The sequence below is a fragment of the Canis lupus genome, chromosome 37, assembly GCF_048164855.1.
Source record: "Canis lupus baileyi chromosome 37, mCanLup2.hap1, whole genome shotgun sequence".
Classification (NCBI taxonomy): Eukaryota; Metazoa; Chordata; class Mammalia; order Carnivora; family Canidae; genus Canis; species Canis lupus.
The window spans coordinates 2,694,118-2,718,054 of NC_132874.1; the positions used below are offsets into that span (position 1 = coordinate 2,694,118).

Sequence of the window (23,937 nt, forward strand, 5' to 3'; positions counted from 1 at the left end):
CCACTCTGGAAAACTGTGTGGAGGTTCCTCAAAGAGTTAAAAATAGACCTGCCCTACGACCCAGCAATTGCACTGTTGGGGATTTACCCCAAAGATTCAGATGCAATGAAACGCCGGGACACCTGCACCCCGATGCTTCTAGCAGCAATGTCCACAATAGCCAAACTGTGGAAGGAGCCTCGGTGTCCATCGAAAGATGAATGGATAAAGAAGATGTGGTTTATGTATACAATGGAATATTCCTCAGCCATTAGAAATGACAAATACCCACCATTTGCTTCAACGTGGATGGAACTGGAGGGTATTATGCTGAGTGAACTAAGTCAATCGGAGAAGGACAAACATTATATGTTCCCATGAGCACTGGGTGTTTTGCTCTATGTTGGCAAATCAAACTACAATAAAAAATATACACCCCAAAAAAACAAAAACCTTTAAAAACTTCAACTTATCAAAATACACCATTAAAAAATGCATATGAACCTCCAGTCTTGGAGAATAAAGAATAAGTTGTACTTTTACATAGTAATGAAATAGGAAGTACAATGAAAATAATATTCCATTTATATTATAATATATAAAATACTTGAACTCCAGGCAAAAATATCTACCAATGAAACAAAAGGAAAAAAATAATTGGAAAGTCATACCTTATGCTTGATTGTACAGAGTATAATAAAGATGACAACACTTCCTAATTTAGTAAAGATATTTTAATGTAAGACTAACTTTTCTCAGGATATTTTAAATAACATTTTAAAATGGGATTTCCAAGCCAAGGAAACATGCCTTTTTTTTAGTTTATTGACTATTTCTAATAGTGCATTTTTATCAGATTGTATTGTGGCAATCAGGAATTTTATAATTGGTGTTTGATTTGTTAGTGTATATTCAAACAAACCTTCAAAAAAAGGTTAAGAATACTGGGATAAAAATAAGGCCATGAGCAGCCCCAAATAGCATAACAAGAAACATAATCTTAAAAAATGTCCTGAAGATGTATGCTTTAGCTACAGATAACACACACACCCCTATTACTGTTGAAAGTGCACTTTGTAACACTGGGTAGCCTAGCAGATACAATGCCTCAATTGTTTTTTTGTTTACTGAGGGCTTAGAACTGGAAACAAATGCGTAAGAAATGTGTGCAGAAAAATGGAAAGAAAACCCTATACAAATAACAAGATTAATCATGGATATGGAATCAAGATTGACATTCCAGAATGCTATGAAACCTGTTACTCCCACAATCACAGAAGCAATAGCAAAAGTTACCCACAAGCAACACAGTGGATGAGGAATTAACAAGGAAACAATGAACATAGATAGCAGCTGATGCAACAATAACATTTCGAACAGTGTTTTCTAATATTGCAGTGTACTGATCAAAATATATGAATGCCTGGTTATACACCATTAGTGGAATTTCACATTTTTCAGCTCTGCTTCGTAATTGGAATAACATCTTCTTTTTATTGGTTGAAGAACAAACATCCACAGTCTGAATGAAGCCCCGGGAAGAAATGATTTCATTTGATGATGAAACATTAATATCATACATAAAAAGTGGAAAGTTTGTTAAAAAAGGAGGCAAACTGTTCATAAATGTATCCTTATCATTTACATTTTGTCTGTTTTCCATATATTGCACATACTCTCGTAACCAAAATTCTGTAAGATTTTTATCTACATAGTCACTGCTTTCCAAATCTGCCAGACATTTTTCCAGCTTTTGCATCTTCATCCCAGTAGTCAAAAGTTTCAGTAACAATAACCATAACCCTTGGACCAAACTCTGAAAAATAATCTTCTTCTACATTAAAATATGGTGTGATGTAGGAATCATCACTTGCCAAATTTTGAAGGTCTAAACCTTCCTGTACTTGGAAACAACCATAAATACTAAATATGATGTACAAAATGTATATAAGCACTACAAAAAATTTGGACTCAGTGCGTGTGAGAAAAGGGCCAAAATAGTCTTGAAAGAACAAATTCATTGGATGGGTATCAGTTTCTTGTTCATGTGGGAGAGAATCACATGGGAGACAGCAGTATCTTTTTAATGAAAAACATTTTTGGTCAGGAGTTTCTGGCTTTTTCAACCAGTGTAGACAGACTATTTCTCTTTTACCATCCAGGGCCATAAATGCTCCAAAACAGGTGATGTTATAAAAATAACAAAAGAGCAAAGTTGTTCCTGTATAGATGCAAAAGTACTGTACAGACCTGAAAGAGGTCATAATCCCTGTATAGAAGGCCAAGACGTTGGAAATGGTGGTAATTGTTATAGACACTGCCACCTTGGAATAGACAGTGGACAGCCTCTGGCTCACGCTGTCCTTGGCGCTGGTCTTCTGCCAAGCAGAAATCATAATAAACGTATCATCAACCCCAACACCTGTTTAAAAAAACAACAATCTTTATATGTATTAATATCTGTTAAAAATTAGACACATAAGCTCAAACCTTCCTCTCTGTCCATCTCTTAAGGTCTTATTTATCTTGCCCAGTCTGTGCTTTGGTACTACTTTCTCCGTTGCTTTCTCTGATTGCCTCTGAATCCACAACAGAATTCATCCCTTCCTCTGTGATAACTCTGTGCTTTGAACACACTCCCATTATCTGTACATAGCCCGGATACTCTACTCTGAGTCTTCATTTAGGGTGTTTTATTTTAGTTTTTTAAACAGATTTTATTTTACTGATTTGACACAGAGAGAGAGAGAGAGAGAGCCAGCCACAAGCAGCAGAGTGGCAGACAGAGCAAAGCGGTATTAGCAATGGATTTTGATTCCACCTGGAATACTTGAGGGACCATTTTCTCTCATAAACCGTTTTACACAAATGCACAAACACATCAAGCCAACATTCTGTTGCTTGAGACAGAAGCTGGACTCAACTGTTCTACCGTTAGCATCTAACTATCAATATGGAATGATCTGAGAGACGCCACGTAGTTCACACACACACACACACACACACACACACATCGTTTTCCCACTAGCCTGTTTTTGATACCCAGAATTGTTATCATTCAAACTTACTTTCCCAGGTTAAGGTATTGTTATTAAAATGCAAGTACTCTTGAGATCAGACATATGCACCAAAAATACATCTTAAGAATCCTTTACGTACTAATGCCTACTAGGTAATTCTTTTCCACAAGGATGTTTCATGACTGGCTTGGAATAGAGGACAGAACATTTGAGGACTTTGAAATCAGCACTGAAAACCAGGAAAGGAAAACTAGAAAGAAGGAAGGGGATTAGCAAGGACAGCATGAGATGTCACAGATAAATTTCACCTCCTCAAGCTTTCTACTGGAGTTGACACTACTTTCACTCATGTATATTGATACAAACTCAATAAAATAGACAAGTTAATATATAAAGTGGAATAAAATCCTGATCTTAATTTCAGTTTGGAGGGATCTTCTCTCCATGGGAGGGTACTAGGAATTGCAACTTTGCCTTTGATCAGATGTTCTATAGGTATGATCAAGAAAGTAGAAGGATGGGATCCCTGGGTGGCGCAGCGGTTTGGCGCCTGCCTTTGGCCCAGGGCGCGATCCTGGAGACCCGGGATCGAATCCCACATCGGGCTCCCTGTGCATGGAGCCTGCTTCTCCCTCTGCCTGTGTCTCTGCACCTCTCTCTCTCTCTGTGACTATCATAAATAAATAAAAATTAAAAAAAAAAAAAAAAGAAAGTAGAAGGATCTAAAGTAACACAAGTCTATATAGTCTGTCATAAACTGCATCCTGACATTCCACAGCTACTGGCTTCGAGGATTTCATTTGTACTTAGCTGGACCAAAGGGAAGAATCAGAAGCACTAAGGACCAAGAATGAACTCATGGTATTTATTAGGTATTTAAAAATTAGTTTTATTATAGAACCTTATTCAGAAATTGTCCTCGCACATTCCTTGCTTAAATCACACACACACACACACACACACACACACACACACAGAGTCATTCACACTCCTATGAATACACAGACTATAGGATACTGGTTTACATTAAATCAATTATATACACTTTAACTATAGTTTTTAATGGCTGTGGGGAATAGTGAGTGACCAAAAATCCCCCAAAATAATATTTTGGATTTTTGGTGTGTGTGTGTGTGTGTGTGTGTGTGTGTGTGAACTGCCTGTTCATGCCCCTTGTCTGTATATCCCCATTTGGGGTACTAGATTTTGCCACCTCTAAAGATACATAATTCAATTTGATTTTCTTCTTTCCTGTCACCTCATTTTGGATCCATAGAGCCACCTAAATGTAATTATTTTGCTTAATCTAACATTAACTCCTTCCCTTATCTACCCCACACCCTCACATACACAATGTGTAGCGTCATGTTTTGTTTTACTCACCTAGAATAAGAAATGGTGAATTTGCAACTATGGTTACAAATGGCACCCCAATATACAACATCAGGCCAAAGCCGCTCACCACTGCCAAGGCAGCAGAAATCACCCCAAAGGCTGCAGCCCACATTTTGTTTTGTACATAGTTACACCTGTAAATTTGGAGGGAAAAATCATGGGATTTGTGGTGGTAGCTTCCATACTGAAATTCCATCAGTTTATAACATTCTCGACTTGGACACCTCTTCATAAAGCCCTTGGGCAATAATTCCCATAATTGTCTAATGGAGACCTTTAATTCCTGGGCACTATCCCAGACCACGTGGGAAAAAGCAGAGAGGGAACAGAAAAGTTGTCTATACTTTTACCAAACTTCCTGGGTGATTCTTCTGCGACTGAGCAAGCACTACTCCACTGACTGGCAGTGCAGAACCACAAAGATATATGAAATCACTTCAGATGGTTAATTCCTCACTGCTCTTCAAAAGGTGTAAATGGAACACAACAGCAGAGAGGACAAGCCAAAGCAGAGAGGGTACCCCAAAACCACAACATTACATATTAAAATATTGACAACAATCTCTGCTTTTATATTTCACTTGTTTCTTAACTGCTTTAAAACAAATCACTGATCCTTGTCTCTAGACATTGTTAGGAAGAGAAAGTAAGTTTGGATTGAAAACTAGGAGAGTCAACTATGGAAATGGAAGCACTGATTTTTTTTTAAATTTTTTTAAATTTATTTATGATAGTCAGAGAGAGAGAGAGAGAGGGGCAGAGACACAGGCAGAGGGAGAAGCAGGCTCCATGCACTGGGAGCCCGACGTGGGATTCGATCCCGGGTCTCCAGGATCACGCCCTGGGCCAAAGGCAGGCGCTAAACCGCTGCGCCACCCAGGGATCCCGGAAGCACTGATTCTAATACAGCAAGAACATGACCAAAGACCTTTTACTATAGTAACAGTAAAATAATGAAACTTTCTTATTATGAAAAGATTTTCTACACCATAATCATGGTTCACCTTTTTTCAACACACTAGTGCTAAGAGTTAAATTCAGGGCCCCAAATAAACCATACATACAAAATTCCAGCAAAAGTAAATTGCTTTTGGGGTGCCTGGGTGGCTCAGTCAGTTGGGTGTCTACCTTCATTTCAGGTCATGATCCTGGGGTCCTGGGATTGAGCCCCACATTGGGCTCCCTGCTTTGTGCAGAAATTCCTTCTCCCTTTGACCCTACTCCCTGCTTTGCTCTCTGTCAAATAAATAAAATCTTCAAAAAGTAAATTGCTTTGTTAGAATAAAATTTGATAATGAATACTTTTTAAAAAAAATACTGGTTTATAGCAGTTTAAAATATGAAATAACAAAGATGAACTTCGAAATCAGAAAGATTAATGAGGATAAATGTTACATATAACACATTTAAGTTTCTAGTTTTTCAAGTTTCTGGGTTTTTTGGTGTAAATTTTTCGGAGGATAGGGAAGTATGACTTTACTTTGATTAGTTGCTGAGTTGACTTTCTCTCAGTGACCTTTATTTTAATGTTCAATAGACAATGGAAGAAAAGATTTGGAAGTGGAACACTGTATTCTACTCCCCAAGAAGGATTTTGTTTTAAGCAGTTTATCAAAATGACTTGGAAGAGTTTTAGAACTTTGGAATTCCTGGAATCCAGCCATGCAGATCCTGATTCAGTAGGTTTATAGTGAAGCTGCAGAATCTGTAGGTCTAAAACTTTCCTCATATGATTCCAGTGCTCAGGCCAATTTGGGGACTACCGGCAGAAAAATGGCCGATCTTCTGAAATTCTTATTCACTGAGCAGGGAAGGGGTAAATTAGAAATTATTGTTCTTAGAAAACAACCTGTATGTTTGGTGAGAGATCCACATCTTCCTTGAAAGTTAATGATGTCTCCCATGAGTAAACAATAGTTTACAGTTTATTTGAGCAGGGAAAGATTTTCCAGATTGTTTCAGAAATATTTGGTATAAGTTTTATAATTTCCAAAATGCTACACAATTTTGAAACAGTCTAGAAGTTCAATAGACCACTACTTACTATAGAATGAGGTTCACATTAGAGCATAAATTTGATGAAGTCTTACTATTGTTCATATAACTTCATTATGAAGACAATAAGTATAAACCCTAAAAATGGGCAGCCCCGCAATTGGAGAAGGACAGTGTATGTTCTCATTCATTTGGGGAATATAAATAATAGTGAAAGGGAATATAAGGGAAGGGAGAAGAAATGTGTGGGAAATATCAGAAAGGGAGACAGAACATAAAGACTCCTAACTCTGGGAAACGAACTAGGGGTGGTGGAAGGGGAGGAAGGCGGGGGGTGGGGGTGAATGGGTGACGGGCACTGAGGGGGGCACTTGACGGGATGAGCACTGGGTGTTATTCTGTATGTTGGTAAATTGAACACCAATAAAAAATAAATTTATTAAAAGAAAAATGGGCAGCTCCGGTGGCTCAGTGGTGTAGCGCTGCCTTCGGCCCAGGGCCTGATCCTGGAGACCCAGGATGGAGACCCACATCAGGCTCCCTGCATGGGGCCTGCTTCTCCCTCTGCCTGTGTCTCTTCCCCTGTGTGTGTGTGTGTGTGTCATGAATAAATAAAATCTTTAAAAAAAATAAACCCTAAAATGTGTTCAAATAAAGGCTCTATGGGAGGCAAATGAGTGTATGCAAGGAATAACCTTCATATACAGGTATATGAGACAAGTAGAATGGCCAGTGTCTTTGGGACTGTCTAGGAGGTCCTGCCCAGAACATAGACAAGAGATTTTCAGTGATAACAGAGAGGTAGGTAGGAGTGCGAGATGTCCAAGAAACTTAACACACTCACAGAAGAATCAGTTTTATTTTTGAGCCCAGAGAAGGCACATATTGAAGCATCATGGCAGCATCTGTGTTTTAAGAAATTTCCTGCTCCCTTTCCTCTTCTCCTTGGGCATGCTCCAACCCAGAAGTCAGCTTAGCAAGACGGGAAGTAGGAAGAGAAATGATAGAAGAGGGCTGGTGAGTCCCTTTTTTTCTCCATAAAGGACTATCCTAAGCAGCATGCTCCAGCTAAGAGTGCTGGGGTGGGGGTGGGGGGGGGAATCCTTAGCTTCAAATCAATTTATCACTTTTGTTTATTACATGGACATGGATACGGACATTTTAATTTTGACTGGAGGATTTAGTCTTATCTAAGAATGATCACAAAAGTCACAGGGCCTACCTGAGTTTTTATGGGGCAGAGGAAGAGCTTGCTTTACCTACAAGACTCAACGGGAACAAAGGGAGACAAAAATAAAGTTGCTTTATGCTTATACCTCATGAGTTCTAGTGTTCAGTATGTTGGTTAGATAAACATAAAGGCTTCAAAGAGAAAGAAATATAAATCATTTTATAATTGCCTTTGGTACAAGATTTTCTGTATTACTGTCCATAATCATGTGTAAAGATAAGCAGGAATTGAAATTTGTATCTTCAGAACCAACTAGCTAGTAGAAAAATTTTTGACAAGCCAGTTGTTGGTGCCTTATAGATTCCATGCTAGGTTAACTTTATTTTTTCCTCTACTGACTTTAACAAGATTGAATTTTGTCTTTTCCCCTCCCCATAGTTCTTTCCTCCTTCCCTCCTACCCTTACTTCTAGTTTTTTAGTTTGTTTGTTTTCTACAGGATGTGGGCTATTGTTCCAGAAAAACAAAGTTGTGAGGTAGTTTATTGACTCTTAAGAGGTACCCATTGTGTTTAATTCCCTTCACCAACAGAAGCCTCATTTTTCCCTTAAAATCTAGAGTTGAATGACATCATTTGTTCCTAAACCAACCTACACATGATAATGAACTAGAGAAGTTTTTGAAATGTTAATTTTCAAATTAAACCCCCAGAGACTTGATTCAGTAGGTCAGCGCCTTGGAATATATGGGTTTAAAGTGACTTTCCTGTGAGAATCACTGTAGTGATACAATCTATGGGACTTTGCTGATATTTTTCATATTCTAGCTTTCTGATCACAAGAACCTGAACTAATCCTAATGCTTAGATAACAATTTTTAAGTGCCTGCAAGGTAAACCCCACTCCAGAACAATGGAGATACTTAAATAAATTAGAGATTAATTTTTTTTATATAGTTAAAAGTACCAGTTCAAACTTATAATAGAAATAAGGACTTCTTGCTTAGTTCTATCTCAAAATCTGCCTCCAAATGGGATAACTAGTCATAATTGGCACATGTAAGGTAAAAAACATATGCCAAATCAAACAAAACTGGCCACAATTTATTTCTTTTTGCTATTCTATCTGCACACTATTGCTAATGGGGAAAAAAGTAAAAAAAATAAGAGTTTAGTGCTGGACATCAACAAAACCTATAGTAGAAATTTCCCAAGTCTCATCACCCTGCCCCACCCCCAGAAATATAGAAAAGCAAGCCTATATTTTTCAGAATTCTGTGAACTCTGGAAAATAGTGAAAAGCTTACAACAGCTAAGTGAGTGTCAAATAAAAGAAAAGGTGGTGGGGGAGCACTTCAACATAGTAAGAAGGTTTTATAGTGATTTTACATGCCCATCTCTCTCCCTCTCCATTGTGGTAGAAGTCTTAAAGTCGTAGCGACCATAACGTGGCAAATGTGTTAAAGTGGCTACAGTCTCAGGGTGGCAATAGCATTGAGGCAGCAGCAGTCTTAAAGTGGTAACAGCTCATGTTACCAGTATGGAACCAATGCCCTGTTTCTGGAGGAAGCAGAAAAAATCGTATTCCTAAAATATTTTATATGTCTGTTCTAACATATCTGGAGGTTACTTGAAGGACTGATGCAAAAACACTCTGTTTTGTCGAATGCTCAGGTTTAGAAACCTGGAAATACCACAAGTTGAATGAACAAACCTCAAGTCATAAAGAAATTATAGCTCAAAAATATAAAAGACTGCCTATGACTAAAGATGAGTAGCATTTCTCTGGGGATTTAGGATATCCAAAAGCGCTCAAGTATACCGGGGAATTCATAAAGTTATCCAGGGAAAGGTGTATGCCCAGAAAAAATCTGGGAAGATCCCAGGCTTCCACCTAGGACTGATTCTGAGGCATACTGTAAGCCTTGCTAAATGTTGAAGGAGGGTCAAGGCACAGAAACACTTTGCAGAAACTGGGAGAGCTCCTGGCATCCAGGGAAATCTGTGTCAAGACACTAGCTAAATATGAGCTAAGGTACAGAAATACCAGTGACTTCAAAAACAAGAATTACAGTCTTTGTGATAATAGTTTGGGAAAATCACTAAGAAAATGGATTATTATAGGGCAGTCCGTGGCTCAGCGGTTTAGTGCCGCCTTTGGCCCAGGGCCTGATCCTAGAGACCTGGGATTGAGTCCCACATCAGGCTCCCTGTGTGGATCCTGCTTCTCCATCTGCCTGTGTCTCTGCCTCTCTCTCTCTGCATCTCTGTGTCTCTCATGAATAAATATTAAAAAAAAAGAAAATGGATTATTACAGCCTTAAATAAACACACTGAAAAACAACAGAAAACTCTAAGGAAAGGGGGATCTAATTTCTAGTTACTACATTATGATAGCTAAATGTTCAGTTTTCAACAACAAAAATCACAAGGTATATGAAGAAAGAAAAGTATGAGTCAAAATATGTATGAAACAAAATAAATCAATAGAAATCATCCTTGAGGAAAGACAGAGATAGGACCTACTAGATAAAGACTATAAACACTGTTCTTAATAAGGTAATAAGAAAAATAACATTTGAGGAGAATGATAAATAAAGAGAAGGGAAATTTTTAAAGGAACTGAACAGAAACTCTGGAACTGAAAAGTACAATAACTAAAATTACAAAAAACAAAAACAAAACCCTAGAGGTGATCAACAGCATATCTAATAGGCAGAAGAATCAGTGAACTTGAAGATAGGACAAGAAAAATTAGGGAGCCTAAGAGGCAGAAAGAAAAAAAGTTGAAGGAAAGTGAAAAGAAAAAAAAATATTAATAAAAAAAATAAAAAGTTAAAAAAAAAGTGAAAAGAGCCTCAGAGACCTGTGGGATACCAGCCAGTAGATAAACATACACATTATGAGAGTTCCAGAAGAAGAGAGAGGAAAGGGGGCAGGAAGAATATTTGAAGAAATAACAATGAAAAACTTCTCAAATTTGATAGAGGACATGAAGCTATAAATACAAGAAGCTTAATGAACCCCAAATAGGAGAAACTCAAAAAGACCCAGACTGAGACACATTATAATCAAACTGTTGAGAGCCAAAGGCAAAGAGAGTTCTTGGAAGCAGTAAGAGAGGAGCAACTCAGCACAATAAGGGATCTTTAGTAAAAGTAAGAGCTGATTGCTGGAATATATGAAAACCACAAACACACATGCACTGACAATAGAAACCATGGAGGCAAAGGGACAGGGGAAGATTTAAAGTGTTAAAAGAAAAAAAAATCTATCAATTGAAAATTCTATACCCATAAAAACTGTCCTTCAAAAAATGAAGGAGAAATTAAGGCACTCCCAGATAAACAAGAGGTGAGGGGGCTTGTTACCATTCAATCTGCCCTATATTAAATGGTAGAGGGAGTCCTTCAGATTGAAGTGAAAGAACAATAAAAAGTAATTCTAAGTTATATGAGGAAATATAGGTCTTAGTCAAATATAACAGCAAAGTATTATTACATTTTTTGTTTATAGCCCTTATTTTATAGCCTACGGAATTCAGAACATAAAAAAATTATAAACTTATATTATGGGCATATAGTATATAAAAATGTAATTTATGACAACATAAGAGAGGGACAGAGATGCATAGAAGCAGTGTTTGTGTGTGTGCGCGCGCGTGTGTGTGTGTGTGCACGCATGTGTGTTTTTAAGATTTATTTTATCTGAATGGGTGAGAGGGGGAGAGGGAGAGAATCTTCAAGAAGACTCCACACTGAACACAGAGCCCAATATGGAGCTCAGTCTCAATACCCATGAGATCATGACCTGAGTCAGACACTTAACCAACTGAGCCACCCAGGTGCCCCCCACCATTTGTGTGTTTTTTAAGTTAACTTGGTATCCATTTAAAATAGACTTATAAATTTAGAATTATATGAATCTCCATGGTAACCACAAAGAAAATCTCACAGAATCATGACAAAAGGAAATGAGAAGAGAATCAAACAGCTCACTAGGAAAATAGAAATTAAACATTCAAGAGGCATAATGGATGAAACGAGGGACAAAAAGCTGTAAGATATACAGAATACAAATAGCAAAATAGCAGAAGTCCTTCCTTGGCAGTTTTTTTTTTTTTTTAGATGTAAATGGATTGAACTCTCCAATAAAAATATAGAGATTGACAGAATGGTTAAAATACATGATTCAACTATATGGTGTCTCCAAGAGACTCACTTTAGATCTAAACAGATTGAAAAGTTAAGGATGGAGAAAGATGTTCCACATGAATAGTAACCAAAAGACAGCAAGGGTGGATATATTGATATAGGACAAAATAGACTTTATTCTTAAAATGTGTAAAAGAGACAAAGAAGGGGGTCCCTGGGTGGCTCAGTCAGTTAAGCACCTGCCTTTGACTCAGGTCAGGATCCTGGGGTCCTGGGATTGAACCCCATGTCAGACTCCCTGCTGTCTTCCTCTGCCTCTCCCCTTCCCCTGGGCTTGTGCTGTTCTCTCAAATAAATAAAAACTTTTTAAAAAAAGAGACAAGTAAGGATATTATATATTGATAAGAAGACTAATTCATCAAGAATATATAAAAACCACAAACACACATGCACTGCCAATAGAGACCCAAAATACATGAAGCAAATATTGACACACTTGTAGAGAGAAATAGGTAGCTCTACAATATTGGCTGGAGAATTCAATATACTACTTTCAATAATGGATAAAATATTTAGGCAGATAATCTATAAAGAAAGAAAAGAAATGGACAACACTATAAATCAGTTAGACCTTGCAGAGTTATATAGAACACTCAACCCAACAATAGCAGAATATACATTATTCTCAAGTGCACATGAAACATTCTGTGGAATAGATCATGTGTTAGGTTACAAAACAAGTCTGAAAATGTAAAAATATTGAAATTACAAGTATCTTTTCAACCAACAATGGAATGAAGCTTCAAATAGAGGGAAAACTGGATAATTCAAAATATATGGAAATTAAACAACTCACTATTAAATAACTAATGGGCCAAAGAATAAATCACATAGGGAATTAGAAAATACTTAGCTACAGATGAAAACAAATACACAGCATACCCTAACTTATGGGATGTAGCAACACCAGTGCTCACAGATAAATTCACACATTGAAAAAGAAAAAAGTTCTTAAATCACCTTATGCTACTAGACATCTTGTAGAAATAGAAACAAAACAAAACCCAAAGCTAACAGAAGGAAATAAATGAAAAGATCAGAATAGAGAAAAATAAAATTGAGAATAAAAAACAATGGAGAACCGGTAAAACTAAAAGTTGGTTATTTTAAAAAATCAGCAAATTGACAAACCTTCATATAGAGTGACAAAGAAAGAAGAAGATACAAATAACTAAATCAGATATGAAAGTGAAGACATTACTGACCTTAGAGAACTTGAAAGGATTATAAAAAATACTATAGACAACTTACACCAACAAATTAGATAACCTAGATGAAATGCACAAATTTCTAGAAATACAAATGACCTAAACTGACTCAAGATAAAACAGAAAATCTTGACATGTAACAAGTGAAAAGATTGAATCAGTAATCAGAAACCTCCCAACAAAGAAAAGTCCAAGACCAGATGACTTCACTGGTAAATTTTACTAAACACAAAAGGAGAATTATCACCAATCCTTCCAAAAAATTGAAAAGGAAGGAATACTTCCTAACTCATTCTATGAGGCCAGCATTACAGTAATACCAATTCCAGACAAACACTAAAAGAAACTACAAATCAATATCTCTTTTGAATATGGATGCAAATATCCTTAATAAAATTCTAGCAAAGCCAATTCAATTGCACATCAAAGGGATCATGAACAAGTGGGATTTATTCCAGGAATGCGAGAATGAGTCAACATGGGAAAATCAATGTAATATAGCACCCTAATAGAACAAAAGTTTAAAAACCACACGATCATCTCCATAGATGCAGAAAAGGCATTTGACAAGATCCAATACCCATATGATAAAAACACTAAAAAAACAAGGAATAGAAGGTAACTTCCTCAAAATGATAGGGGCATTTATGAAAACTGCATGGCTAATGTTATACTCAATAGTGAAAGACAAAGATTTCCCTCTAAAATTGGGAACAAGATAAAGATGCCCACCTTCACCAATGGCATTCAACACTGAAGTAGAAGTGCTAGCCAGATAAATTATATAAGAAATAGAAATAAAAGGAATTCAATTCCTTTTTACAGATTATATGATTCTATCCATGAATGTTCCAAAGAATCCACAATAAAACTAATAGAGTTAATAAACAAATTGAGCAAAGCTGCTCAAGATCAACACAGAAAAATCAGTTGTGTTTCTATCTATGTGCAATAAACAATTAAAAAATGAAAGAAAGCAATTCCACTTAAATAGTGTCTAAAAGAATAAAATACTTAGAAATAAATTTAATAAACCAAAGAGGTGAAAGACTTTTTTTTTAAAAAAAAGGTTTATTTCTCTATTTGAGAGAGAGAGAGAAAAAAGAGCATGGGGGGGGGGCGGGGAGAGAGAGAGAGGGAGAGAGAGAATCTTAAGCAAGTGCCATGCCTAGCACTGAGCCCAATTTGGTGCTTGATCTACGACCCTGAGAATGACCGTGACCTGAGCTGAAACTAAGTGCTGGACACTCAACCAACTGATCCACCCAGGCACCCCTACAAATCATATATTTGATAAGGGTTTAATATTCAAAACACACAAACTACTCATCAATAACAGGACTCAACAACAAAAAGACAACCCAATTAAAAATGGGCAAAGGACTTACATAGACTTCTCTCCAAAGAAGATGGGCAAATGGCCAATAAGCACAGGAAGACCCTCAACATTATTACTTGAGTACTTTGCCACTACTTTGCCATTGCTAAGATGGCTTTAATCAATAAAACAAAAAGTAACAAGTGTTGGTGAGGATGTGGAGAAACTGGAACCCTTATACATTGCTTGGTAAGATATAAAATGAGGTAGCCTTCATGGAAAGCAGTGTGGCGGTTCTTCAAAGAACTAAAAACAGAATTATCATATAACTCACCAATTCAACTCCTATGTATATATTAAAAATAATTTAAAATAGGAGCTCAAACAAATATTTGTACACCAGTATTCATTACAACATTATTCACAATAGCCAAAAGGAGGAAACATTCCAAGTGCCCATCAACAGATAAGTGGATAAACAGTGCTGTATGTATATATATGTGTATATACATATATATGATGAATTATTAGTCATAAAAAGGAATGTTTTTATACATGCTACATCATAGTTGAACCTTGAAAACATTAGGCTAAGTGAAATAAGCCAGTCACTAAAGAACAAATATTGTATGATTCCATTTATAGAAATCTCTAGAATAGGCAAATTCATAGGGATAAAAGGTAGAGAAAGATTAACTGGGACTGGGAGGCGGATGCCATGGAGGGTTACTGCCTAATGCTCACACAAATTCTGTTTGGGGTGATGGAAAATACTTAGAAACAGATAGTTGTGATGGCTGCACAACAGCGTGAATGTAATTGATACCACCGAATTGTACACTTAAAAATGATTGAAATGGCATATTCTATATCTTTTTTATGTATTTTCCCACACACAAAGATTTTTTAAAAAGAGTTAAAAACCAGTAATAAAACTGTTTATCTGTAGCATTATGTGATTGCAAATAATATGATTAGAAGGTATGCCGCATGAAACAAGGGGATCACTGTCATAGAGGTTGCTTCAAACTCCAGTTGTCTAGAAAGTGATGTAAAGTAGACCATCTGCCAAAAAATAAACTCCAATAACTTTTAATTCCAATATGTGTGAGTTACAAACACTATTGAAATGCTATCACTTATTGATTGAAATGTTAAAATTTAGTAAAAGATCAAAGAAAGTGAATTATGACTTTAGAATAAAGACAATATGGATTTGCTTCTTCCCACAAATCTGGCCTGCTTTCCAGTTTCTTGCAAAAACCCAAAGTTGAAAACTCCTGAGTTCTCAGTTCCTCCGAACTCAAAATCTGAGTTCTATATAAGACTATGAATCATTAATAACTACAGAAATTGTCACTTTTTCTAAGTTTTTATTAGGCTGTTGTCTATCTAATTGCATTGATATTTCAGAAAGATCTGGTATTCAGATCTTTTTTTCCTAGTAGTTGTCTCACTTTGATCAGGCTTACTCACAAGTATTAGTAGGCTTGCTGGCCCAACAATTACAGAGTAGCTAGCGTGTACCTGGCACTATGCTATAACTTACTTGGAAAATGCTGAGCTAGTTATTTTTTCAAAGACACCATGGAGCTTCTGCTTAAAGGTTAGTTTCTGAATTTTTTTTAAAAAAATATTTATTTATTCATGAGAAACACAGGGAGAGAGGCAGAGACATAGGCAGAGGGAGAAGCAGGCTCCCTGTGGGGAGCCTGGTGTGGACTCCATCCAGGGACCCTGGGATCATGATCTGAGCCAAAGGCAGATGCTCAACCACTGAGCCACTCAGGTGTCTATGTTTTTGCATCTTAGTGAACTTCAAACTAGTTTTAAGAGGCTCCCCCAAACAGCAAAGACTTTAACAAAGAGTAGGAATTTCAACATAATTTGACTCGAAAACCTGATAGTCGATGCCTGTACCGAACACACCGACCTTGAGGATATGGGATTCGTGTTTTCCACCAGATTATTACTAAGGAGTTAAGATTTGTGGCATCCTTTGATGTGTGAGATTAAGGAAGTTGGATTAAGTACCGTATGGAATAGAGCACTCCGTGCTTCAGGTCAAGGGCTCCACTGAATTATCAGGGAGTGCCACTGCTATGGTCCTCAGAAAAAGTGTTATTATCCCTCCCACGTTTCCCTGGCCTCCCTATAAAACCCAGCCACCAGATACCTGGATCTTCTTTGAGGCCAAACTCTTTTCAATGTTGGTAGATTGGTTCAGGAAATGGATCAACCACATCTTGCTAAGCTCATTGTCCTTCACATCCTCAGTTTTCAGGTAGTACAGTAGCCACATGGCTTTGGCTTTCACGAGTAATTGGTTCCTTCCCGTCCTCTTGCCTAAAAAGGTTCCTCCAATGGTGCCCACCAGGTAGTTGAGCTGACCCGATAGGTTGAAGACCGGGAAAGTGATGTTTGTCAGGTCGAGGTCCTTGTTCATGCGCCAGGCGGACAGGAGGGGGTTGGAGGGCACGCAGGCCCCCTGGTATTTAGCGCACACCCCATTGTAGCCAATCTGGGTCCCGTTTTCCTTGGCAACATAAAGATACTGCACCACGGTGTCCAATGACTAATTTCTTCTAAGATTTCTTGTTGCAGCAGCGAGGCAGTGCTGGAAGCCACTAGGATGGAGACAAAATTGACCCCGGTGCTCTTCCTGGAGTTGGAGAATCCGTGAGAGTCGTTGGCGGTGAAATGCCCCTGCACAAAGCGCCGCTCAGCCTTGGCGGGGCTCCCCATGGGGGTGCACTGCTCCTCGAGGTTTCCTTCGGTATCGCTGGGCAAGTAACGCAAGCCTGTGCCCAGAGCGGCCCTCAGCAGCATGGGCACCATCAGGGAGATGCAGGGCTGCGAGCCCACCTCCCGCCCCAGCCCTCCGAGGGCGCGGCTGACGGGCGCCTCCGGGCAGGCGGTGTGGCAGGGGGTCTCGCGGACGGCTGCCTAGGGGAGGCCGCAGACTTGGACGCTCCGCACTGTCCCCGACTGTGGAGGAGACGCCTCGAGGGGCCCTGTGCGCTCTCCCGAAGCCCAGTCAAGCTTGGGTTCCTGTCCCTGACTTGGCTTGGAGGCGGGGAGCGGCTCTACCCGGGACCCCGCGCCCACGTCCCGCGGCGGCTGTGCCGGGTGTCGGCCCGGGATGGGCCTCGGCTTCCCGCCTGGCCTCAGGCTGCGGCTCCGGCTGCGGCTCCTGCTTCTCGGCCCTGGCCTCGGGCTCCCCCTTCGCCTCCATCTCCCGCCAGGCGTCGGGCGCAACCTTGGAGAGACTGAGGCTCATTTCCGGGAGGGAAAGGCAAGGTCGGGAAGCAGCCACTGCCTGGAGCGCCCGACTCCTCCCCCGGACCCTTGGCTGGAGAATTCCAAGGCTGCTGCTGCCCGCGCGAGGCCAGGGGGCCGTTGGGGAGCACGCGTTTTGACCCACAGCCCAAGCAGCCCAACTTGTCTGTGGCGTGCCTTTCCTCTCTGAAGTTTAGTTTCAAACAGAAACACTTTTTTTTTTTTAAGATTTTATGTATTTATTCATGATAGAGAGAGAGAGAGAGAGAGAGAGGCAGAGACACAGGCAGATGGAGAAGCAGGCTCCATGGAGGGAGCCCGATGTGAGACTCGATCCCAGGGCTCCAGGATCACACCCTGGGACAAAGGCGGGCGCTGAACCGCTGAGCCACCCAGGGATCCCCAGAAACACTTCTTAATGCTGCGTGAGATGTGTGCCCGTTCTACAAGACTTACATATTTTATTGGGGGAAATTCGACTTGTCACCCCACTCCCCGCCCCCGACACACACATGCTAATCCAGTAACACACTTCTTGGGTAAGGTGAACCTGATACACTTTATTATATTTTATTTTATTTTTATTTATTTATTTTTTTCCCCACCACCGGCCTCCCAGGCCCAGGCCCAGGCCCAGGCCCAGGGAGCGGGGAGGAAGAACAACTTCCTCCTCGAGCCCCGGCGACTGGCCTATTATATTTTATTAACTACAAACGTAACAGATACATTCTCCTTGTAGAAAGTCAGAAGTAAGTGTGTAGAAGGAAAAGTGAGGATAAGTTTATCTTTGGTCTGTTCCACAGCTCCCAGGATGGAGGGACCCCTGGGTTCATGTCACCATTTTATTTTTTTTTTATTTTATTTTTTTTAATTTTTATTTATTTATGATAGTCACAGAGAGAGAGAGAGGCACAGAGACACAGGCAGAGGGAGAAGCAGGCTCCATGCACCGGGAGCCCGACGTGGGATTCGATCCCGGGTCTCCAGGATCGCGCCCTGGGCCAAAGGCAGGCGCCAAACCGCTGCGCCACCCAGGGATCCCTCATGTCACCATTTTAATGGAAATCCTCGCCTACCTTTTAACATGCAGGTAACTGAAAGGCAGGTGGAGAGAGGTTCCTAGAGTTATGAAAATTGTTTGCCATGTTTGCCATGGTTGGCAGTTACTTAACATGAATAGTGATTGTGTTTTTATGTGGGTAGATAGAGAATGTTAATGAAATCTCCAGACTGCAAGAGTACCAAGTCCAAGAGAATAAGGGAGGTATCTTCAACAGCATTTTACAGGAGAAACAAATAGGTGATTTCGTTAAGTTGGCTTTCCAGAAAGTCATTGTTTAAGAGTGGCCTTAATAACCACAAGGTGGCACCCGTTTTCTATTTTAAAAGTTATGGTCAGTGGGCCTGAGGATTCCTTTTCTCCTTTATCTGCATGTTGCAAGTTCTAGTTACATGCTGCGTTTATTGTGTTGGTGTGCTATAAATCTAGTGGCATCTGTAGCACATTTAAATGGAGGAACTGATTTGGGAATTCCATTTGCCAAACTGTATCTACCTTATGAAGAGAAGGGCTCAGCTGGCCTCCTAAAGATTTTAGGATGAGATGTTAGAGGGAGGGTGATCACAAATACTCTGTAATGTTCAAAACCAAACACAGGACCTCTTAGTGCCCATCTTTATGGTATTTCTTTAGCACAGCATCAGCATTTTTTTTTTAATCTCAAAATACAGCCACTAAATTTCTACAATTGCTCATAAATCAGCCACTGTGAAGTACTAAACTCTATAGAAAAATATGTGCCTCGGGATTTGATTTTATCTAGTTTCTTCATTCTAGGTGATTGATTCTAGATTATTTTATTTTACTATTCTAGTTATCTAGATTACTAATGTTTGTATGGGTTTAGAATGTCAATCAAAAACACCACTATTAAGTATTTTCCACCAGTTTCCATAAAAGGAATTTGGCATTTTTAAAATGAGCTCATCTGCTATTTTTGAGTTGTGAAACCCTTTCATATTTGTTTCAGAACTCCAGACTACTCCGTGCAGCTGTAACATGGCCGAGAAGTGACTTGTCTGTCCTAAGTGATATGTCTCTTAAGTCCTTTCAATGCAGACAACCTATGGCCTTTAATCTGAGAATGGTGTCTACTTTGTCAGGATAGGATTCTCCATACTCTAGAAAATGCCTTCTGGATGAGAAGGGGGTGGTGGGTATTGGGAATTCAAGAATATAGTGTAAAACTTAAAATTTTATCTAGTCTGCTTCTTATCCACCTTCAGTCTAGATAAAACGAATCAGACAAAACATTAACTTTTCTTCATCTCTCATCACTATATAGATTCCATTTCCTTCTATTCCCCAGCTCTTCTTTGGCAGCCCCCATGACCCATTTTTTTCTCTTGCCCCCGTTTCTTCTTTTCTAAGTCCCATTCTCTCAGGTTAGCCAAAGTCAGTTTGGCATAAATTAAGGGCAATTGCCCATTATTTTAAATGTTTTATTAATTTTTTTTGCCCATTTTTATTTACAAGATGTTTCTCTTTTAGCTATTACATGATAATCTGTTTCCAACACTTGACTATGTGCTTCTTAGAGACAAGGACTGCATCGTATTCATCCCTGCATTTGATACTCAGAGGACACTCTAATGTTAGTCATAATTTAGGTGGTCCTGCTTGTCTTTCCACAGCTCTAGGAATTATATCACTCAAATATGGCAGACATAATGGCTGAAATATATTCCATGCATCTTGTAGGGTCTGCTCAGATGCCTGTATTCTGAGACACCAGGTACCAACCTGGTAATCATCAGTTTGTTCTTATAGTTAAAAGTCTGTTTCTTGATTACTCTCTCTCTTTTTTATTACTTTGCTGGTCTGTTTTCTTTCTAAAATTCTACATATAAGTGAAGTCATATAGTATTTGTCTTTCTCTGGCTGACTTATTTTGCTTTGCCTAGCATTGTACTCTCTAGATCCATCCATGTCATTGCAAATGGGAAGATTTCATTCTTTTTACAACTGAATCATATTCCATTATAAATAGTATTCCATTATATACAATATTTCATTTCATGTAATATATGGACACTTGGTCTGCTTCTGTATTTTCGCTATTGTAAATAATACTGCAATAAGCATAGGGGTGCACGTATCCGTTTGAATTAGTGCTTTTGTATTTTTTGGGTGAATATTCAGTAGTGTAATTACTAGATCATAGTAATGAATTTGGATGTTTTCCTTCCCTTTCTATTTTTGGGAATAGTTTGAGAAGAATAGGCATTAAGTCTTCCCTAAATGTTTGGTAGAATTTGCCTGTGAAGCTGTCTGGTCCTGGGCTTTTGTTTTTTGGGAGTTCTCTCCTGTGACTTATCTGGGTCTAGTTCCTTTAAGAGATGGAAATTTTTGCCAACCAATTAAATTTCTTTGGTAGTATAAGGTGAATCAGCTGTTAAATTTCTTCTTAAGCCAACTTGATAATTTTTCTAAAAATGTGTTTATGTCACTAATTTTTAAATTGCCAGAACATTTTCATGTATTTTTTTAAATTAAAAAAAAAAACCTATTTTTTATCTGTACTTATGACCCTTTTCCATTCCTATTATTAATTTGTGTTTACTCTCTTTTTTCCTTAGGAAGGCTTTTAAAGCACTTTAAAAAAATTTTACTATTTTAAGAGAAGGTTTTGATTCTGCAGTTTAACTCTATCTTAAAATTCTCCTGCCTCTATCATGAATAAACAAATAATAAATTAAAAAATCTAATTCATTTACATTCAAAGTAAGTATTGATAGATATGTATTGATTGCCATTTTGTTACTTGTTTTGTGATTGTTTCTATAGATTTTCTTTGATGTTTTCCTCTCTTGCTATATTTCATGGTTTGTTGGCTTTCTTTAGTGATATTCTTGGATCTTTTCTCTTTATTCTTTGCATATCTTTCATGGTTTTTGGTGTGTATATATAGGTTTTTGATTAGGTTTGTATATAACATCTTTTGTATATAGCAATCTATATTACGTTGATGGTAGCTTAAGTTAAAACCCATTCTTTTCTGTCTCCTCCCATTTTAGGTGTGTGGTGTCATATTTTACATCCTTTTATTTTATCAAAACTCCCTTGACTAATTTTTTACAGAAATACTTATTTTTACAGATTTTGTGTTTTTTACTTTTCATATTCTCCCTTATGGTCTTTTTTTTCCACTCAAAGAGTCCCCTTTTATATTTCGTGCAGGGCTGGTTTAGTGGTCATGACCTCCTTTAGTTTTCATTTGTCTGGGAAACTTTTCTTCCTCTTCTCTTCTTTCTCTTCTCTTCTTTTCTTTTCTTCACAGGCTCCACACCCAGCATGGAGTCCAATGTGGGGCTTGAATTCACAACCCTAAGATCAAGACCTGAGCTGAGATCAAGAGTAGGAGGCTTCCCCAGATTAGGGACGTTTTTACCTTTTATTTCTTCAAATAAAATTTCTGCCCCTTTTTCTCTTCTTCTGAGATCCCTACAATGCAAATGTTATTATGCTTGATATAGTCACTGACTTCCTTAAGACTATTCTCAATTTGCATAATTTTCTTTTCTCTCCTTTCTTCTTTTCTCCCTACTTTCCATTCCTCTGTCTTCCAGGTCATTAATTCATTCCTCTGCTTCATCTAGCCTGCTATTTTTTCTATTAAATATATTTTGAATTTCATTTGTTGTGTTCTTGATCTCTGATTGTTCTTTTTTTATCTCTGTGTTAAGGGGTCTCACTGATGTCCTCTACTCTTTCTCAAGTCCAGTAAAGATCTTTATGATCATTAAACTATCACATATTACTTATGTCCATTTCACTTAAGTCTCTTATTGTGTGGTTTCGTGCTATCCTTTCATCTGGGAGCTATTTCTTTGTCTCCTCATTTTGTCTAACTCTTGTTGACTTCTGTGTGTTAGGATAATTAGCTGCATCTCTTGCTCTTAACAATAATAGCCTTATGAAGAAGAGGTCCTGTAGTGCCTTGCAGTGTAGTGTCCCCTGTTTCCTGTGGCTTCAGAGAGTGTCTCCTATATGTGTTGCATGTGGTCTGCTATTGAGTCTTGACCTCTTTTTCCTTCCATCCAGTTGTATCCAGAGGCTCTTTTTGCCTATTGTGGGCAATGTTAGGTCCCAAGCAGTGGTGTGGTACATTTTAACAAGGTGTGAGGAGGTCTCTTTGCAAAATGAGATCTGCCTCTGCTGCTGCAGGAACTGAGGTCTGACAAAACATGTGGGTCTGGAGATGTGGTGGACAGGGTTTGGGCCCGTCTTCTGGGGGAGGGAACTCTGCAGCCCTGGAAAGGCTGGATCTCTCCAAGCAAGGGTTAGGGGCTTGGTGCAAAGTAGGTAGTGAGTTTCAGCACAGTGCTTGTTCCCAGAGATGGCTGTTGCTTATGCTGGGAGGCAGGGGCAAGGGGAATGGCACCTGCCAGTTCCTTTGTCTCCGGAGGGGTCTCCCATGATCCTTGTCTTTCCCAGCCACACTCTGATATGAGGAAATCACTCTCCCTCTTTCCTGCCCACTCTGTTTTTCAAATTGTTGGTTCTAGCACTGTGTCTGCATGGGCTGTTTGTCGTGCTATTTCTTTAAGAGTGGAGACTCGGCTTTCTAACACCCTCCAGGCTCTCCCAGAACTGAGCCTGCCAATTTTTAAGATTCAAGGCGTCAAGTCCGCTGGATGTACGAACTCATGAAATTTGGCCCCTTTCTCTTTCAAAGGCGAACATTATGGGGATTTGTCCTCTCCATTAGTGGGATCCCCAGTGTGAAAGTCTGTTTTTTACCCTTCTCTGCATCACCAGGTTGCTCTCCACCAAGGATGTTCATGGTCCATTTTGCTTTGCCCTTCCTACCTCCTTCAGTGTGACTTTTCTTTGTTCTGCCAGTCTTGGGTCATTTTCTGGGTTATTTCCACTGCTGTGAGTGTTACCTTCTTGTATCCATGGGAGGAGGAGGAGAGTTTAGGATCCTCCAACTCTGCCATCTTTCCAGCCAACCAGAAATAACCTGTTTCTTGAAAGATTGCTGAATCTCTCCTGTGACTTATCTGGGTCTAGTTCCTTTAAGAGATGGAAATTTTTACCAACCAATTAAATTTCTTTGGTAGTATAAGGTGAATTAGCTGTTGAATTTCTTCTTAAGCCAACTTGATAATTTTTCTAAAAATGTGTTTATGTTACTAATTTTTAAATTGCCAGAACATTTTCATGTATTTTTTAAAATTTAAAAAAACCAATTTTTTATCTGTACTTATGACCCTTTTTCCATTCCTATTATTAATTTGTGTTTACTCTCTTTTTTCCTTAGGAAGGCTTTTAAAGCAGTTTTTTTTTTTTTAAATT

The 23,937-nt window shown here is 38.7% G+C and overlaps 3 protein-coding genes across 8 annotated transcripts in view; 1 reads left to right on the plus strand and 2 right to left on the minus strand.

Annotated features, from left to right (window-relative positions):
* Positions 1-16,608, minus strand: part of TRIM38 (tripartite motif containing 38) — a 44,764-nt gene extending 28,156 nt beyond the window's left edge. The window contains 1 exon segment of the mRNA XM_072814085.1: positions 16,474-16,608. The gene's annotated coding sequence lies outside the window, so the exon portion shown is untranslated.
* The window catches only part of SLC17A2 (solute carrier family 17 member 2), a 79,261-nt gene that overhangs the window by 8,451 nt on the left and 46,873 nt on the right, over positions 1-23,937 (plus strand). Inside the window, exon 1 of one of the 6 annotated variants that reach the window (XM_072814074.1) lies at positions 17,484-18,115. The exons of 4 other annotated variants lie outside the window; for them this stretch is intronic. The gene's annotated coding sequence lies outside the window, so the exon portion shown is untranslated. Of the gene's footprint in view, positions 1-17,483; positions 18,116-21,221; positions 21,361-23,937 lie in introns of those variants that run through there. One more of the 6 variants, XM_072814075.1, reaches the window with a different exon arrangement.
* Positions 892-17,577, minus strand: LOC140626086 (patched domain-containing protein 3-like). The gene is given in 8 exon segments (XM_072813696.1): positions 892-1,323; positions 1,325-1,736; positions 1,738-2,401; positions 4,383-4,525; positions 15,238-15,362; positions 16,474-16,871; positions 16,874-17,243; positions 17,395-17,577. Coding segments are annotated over 8 exon segments (2,727 nt in total).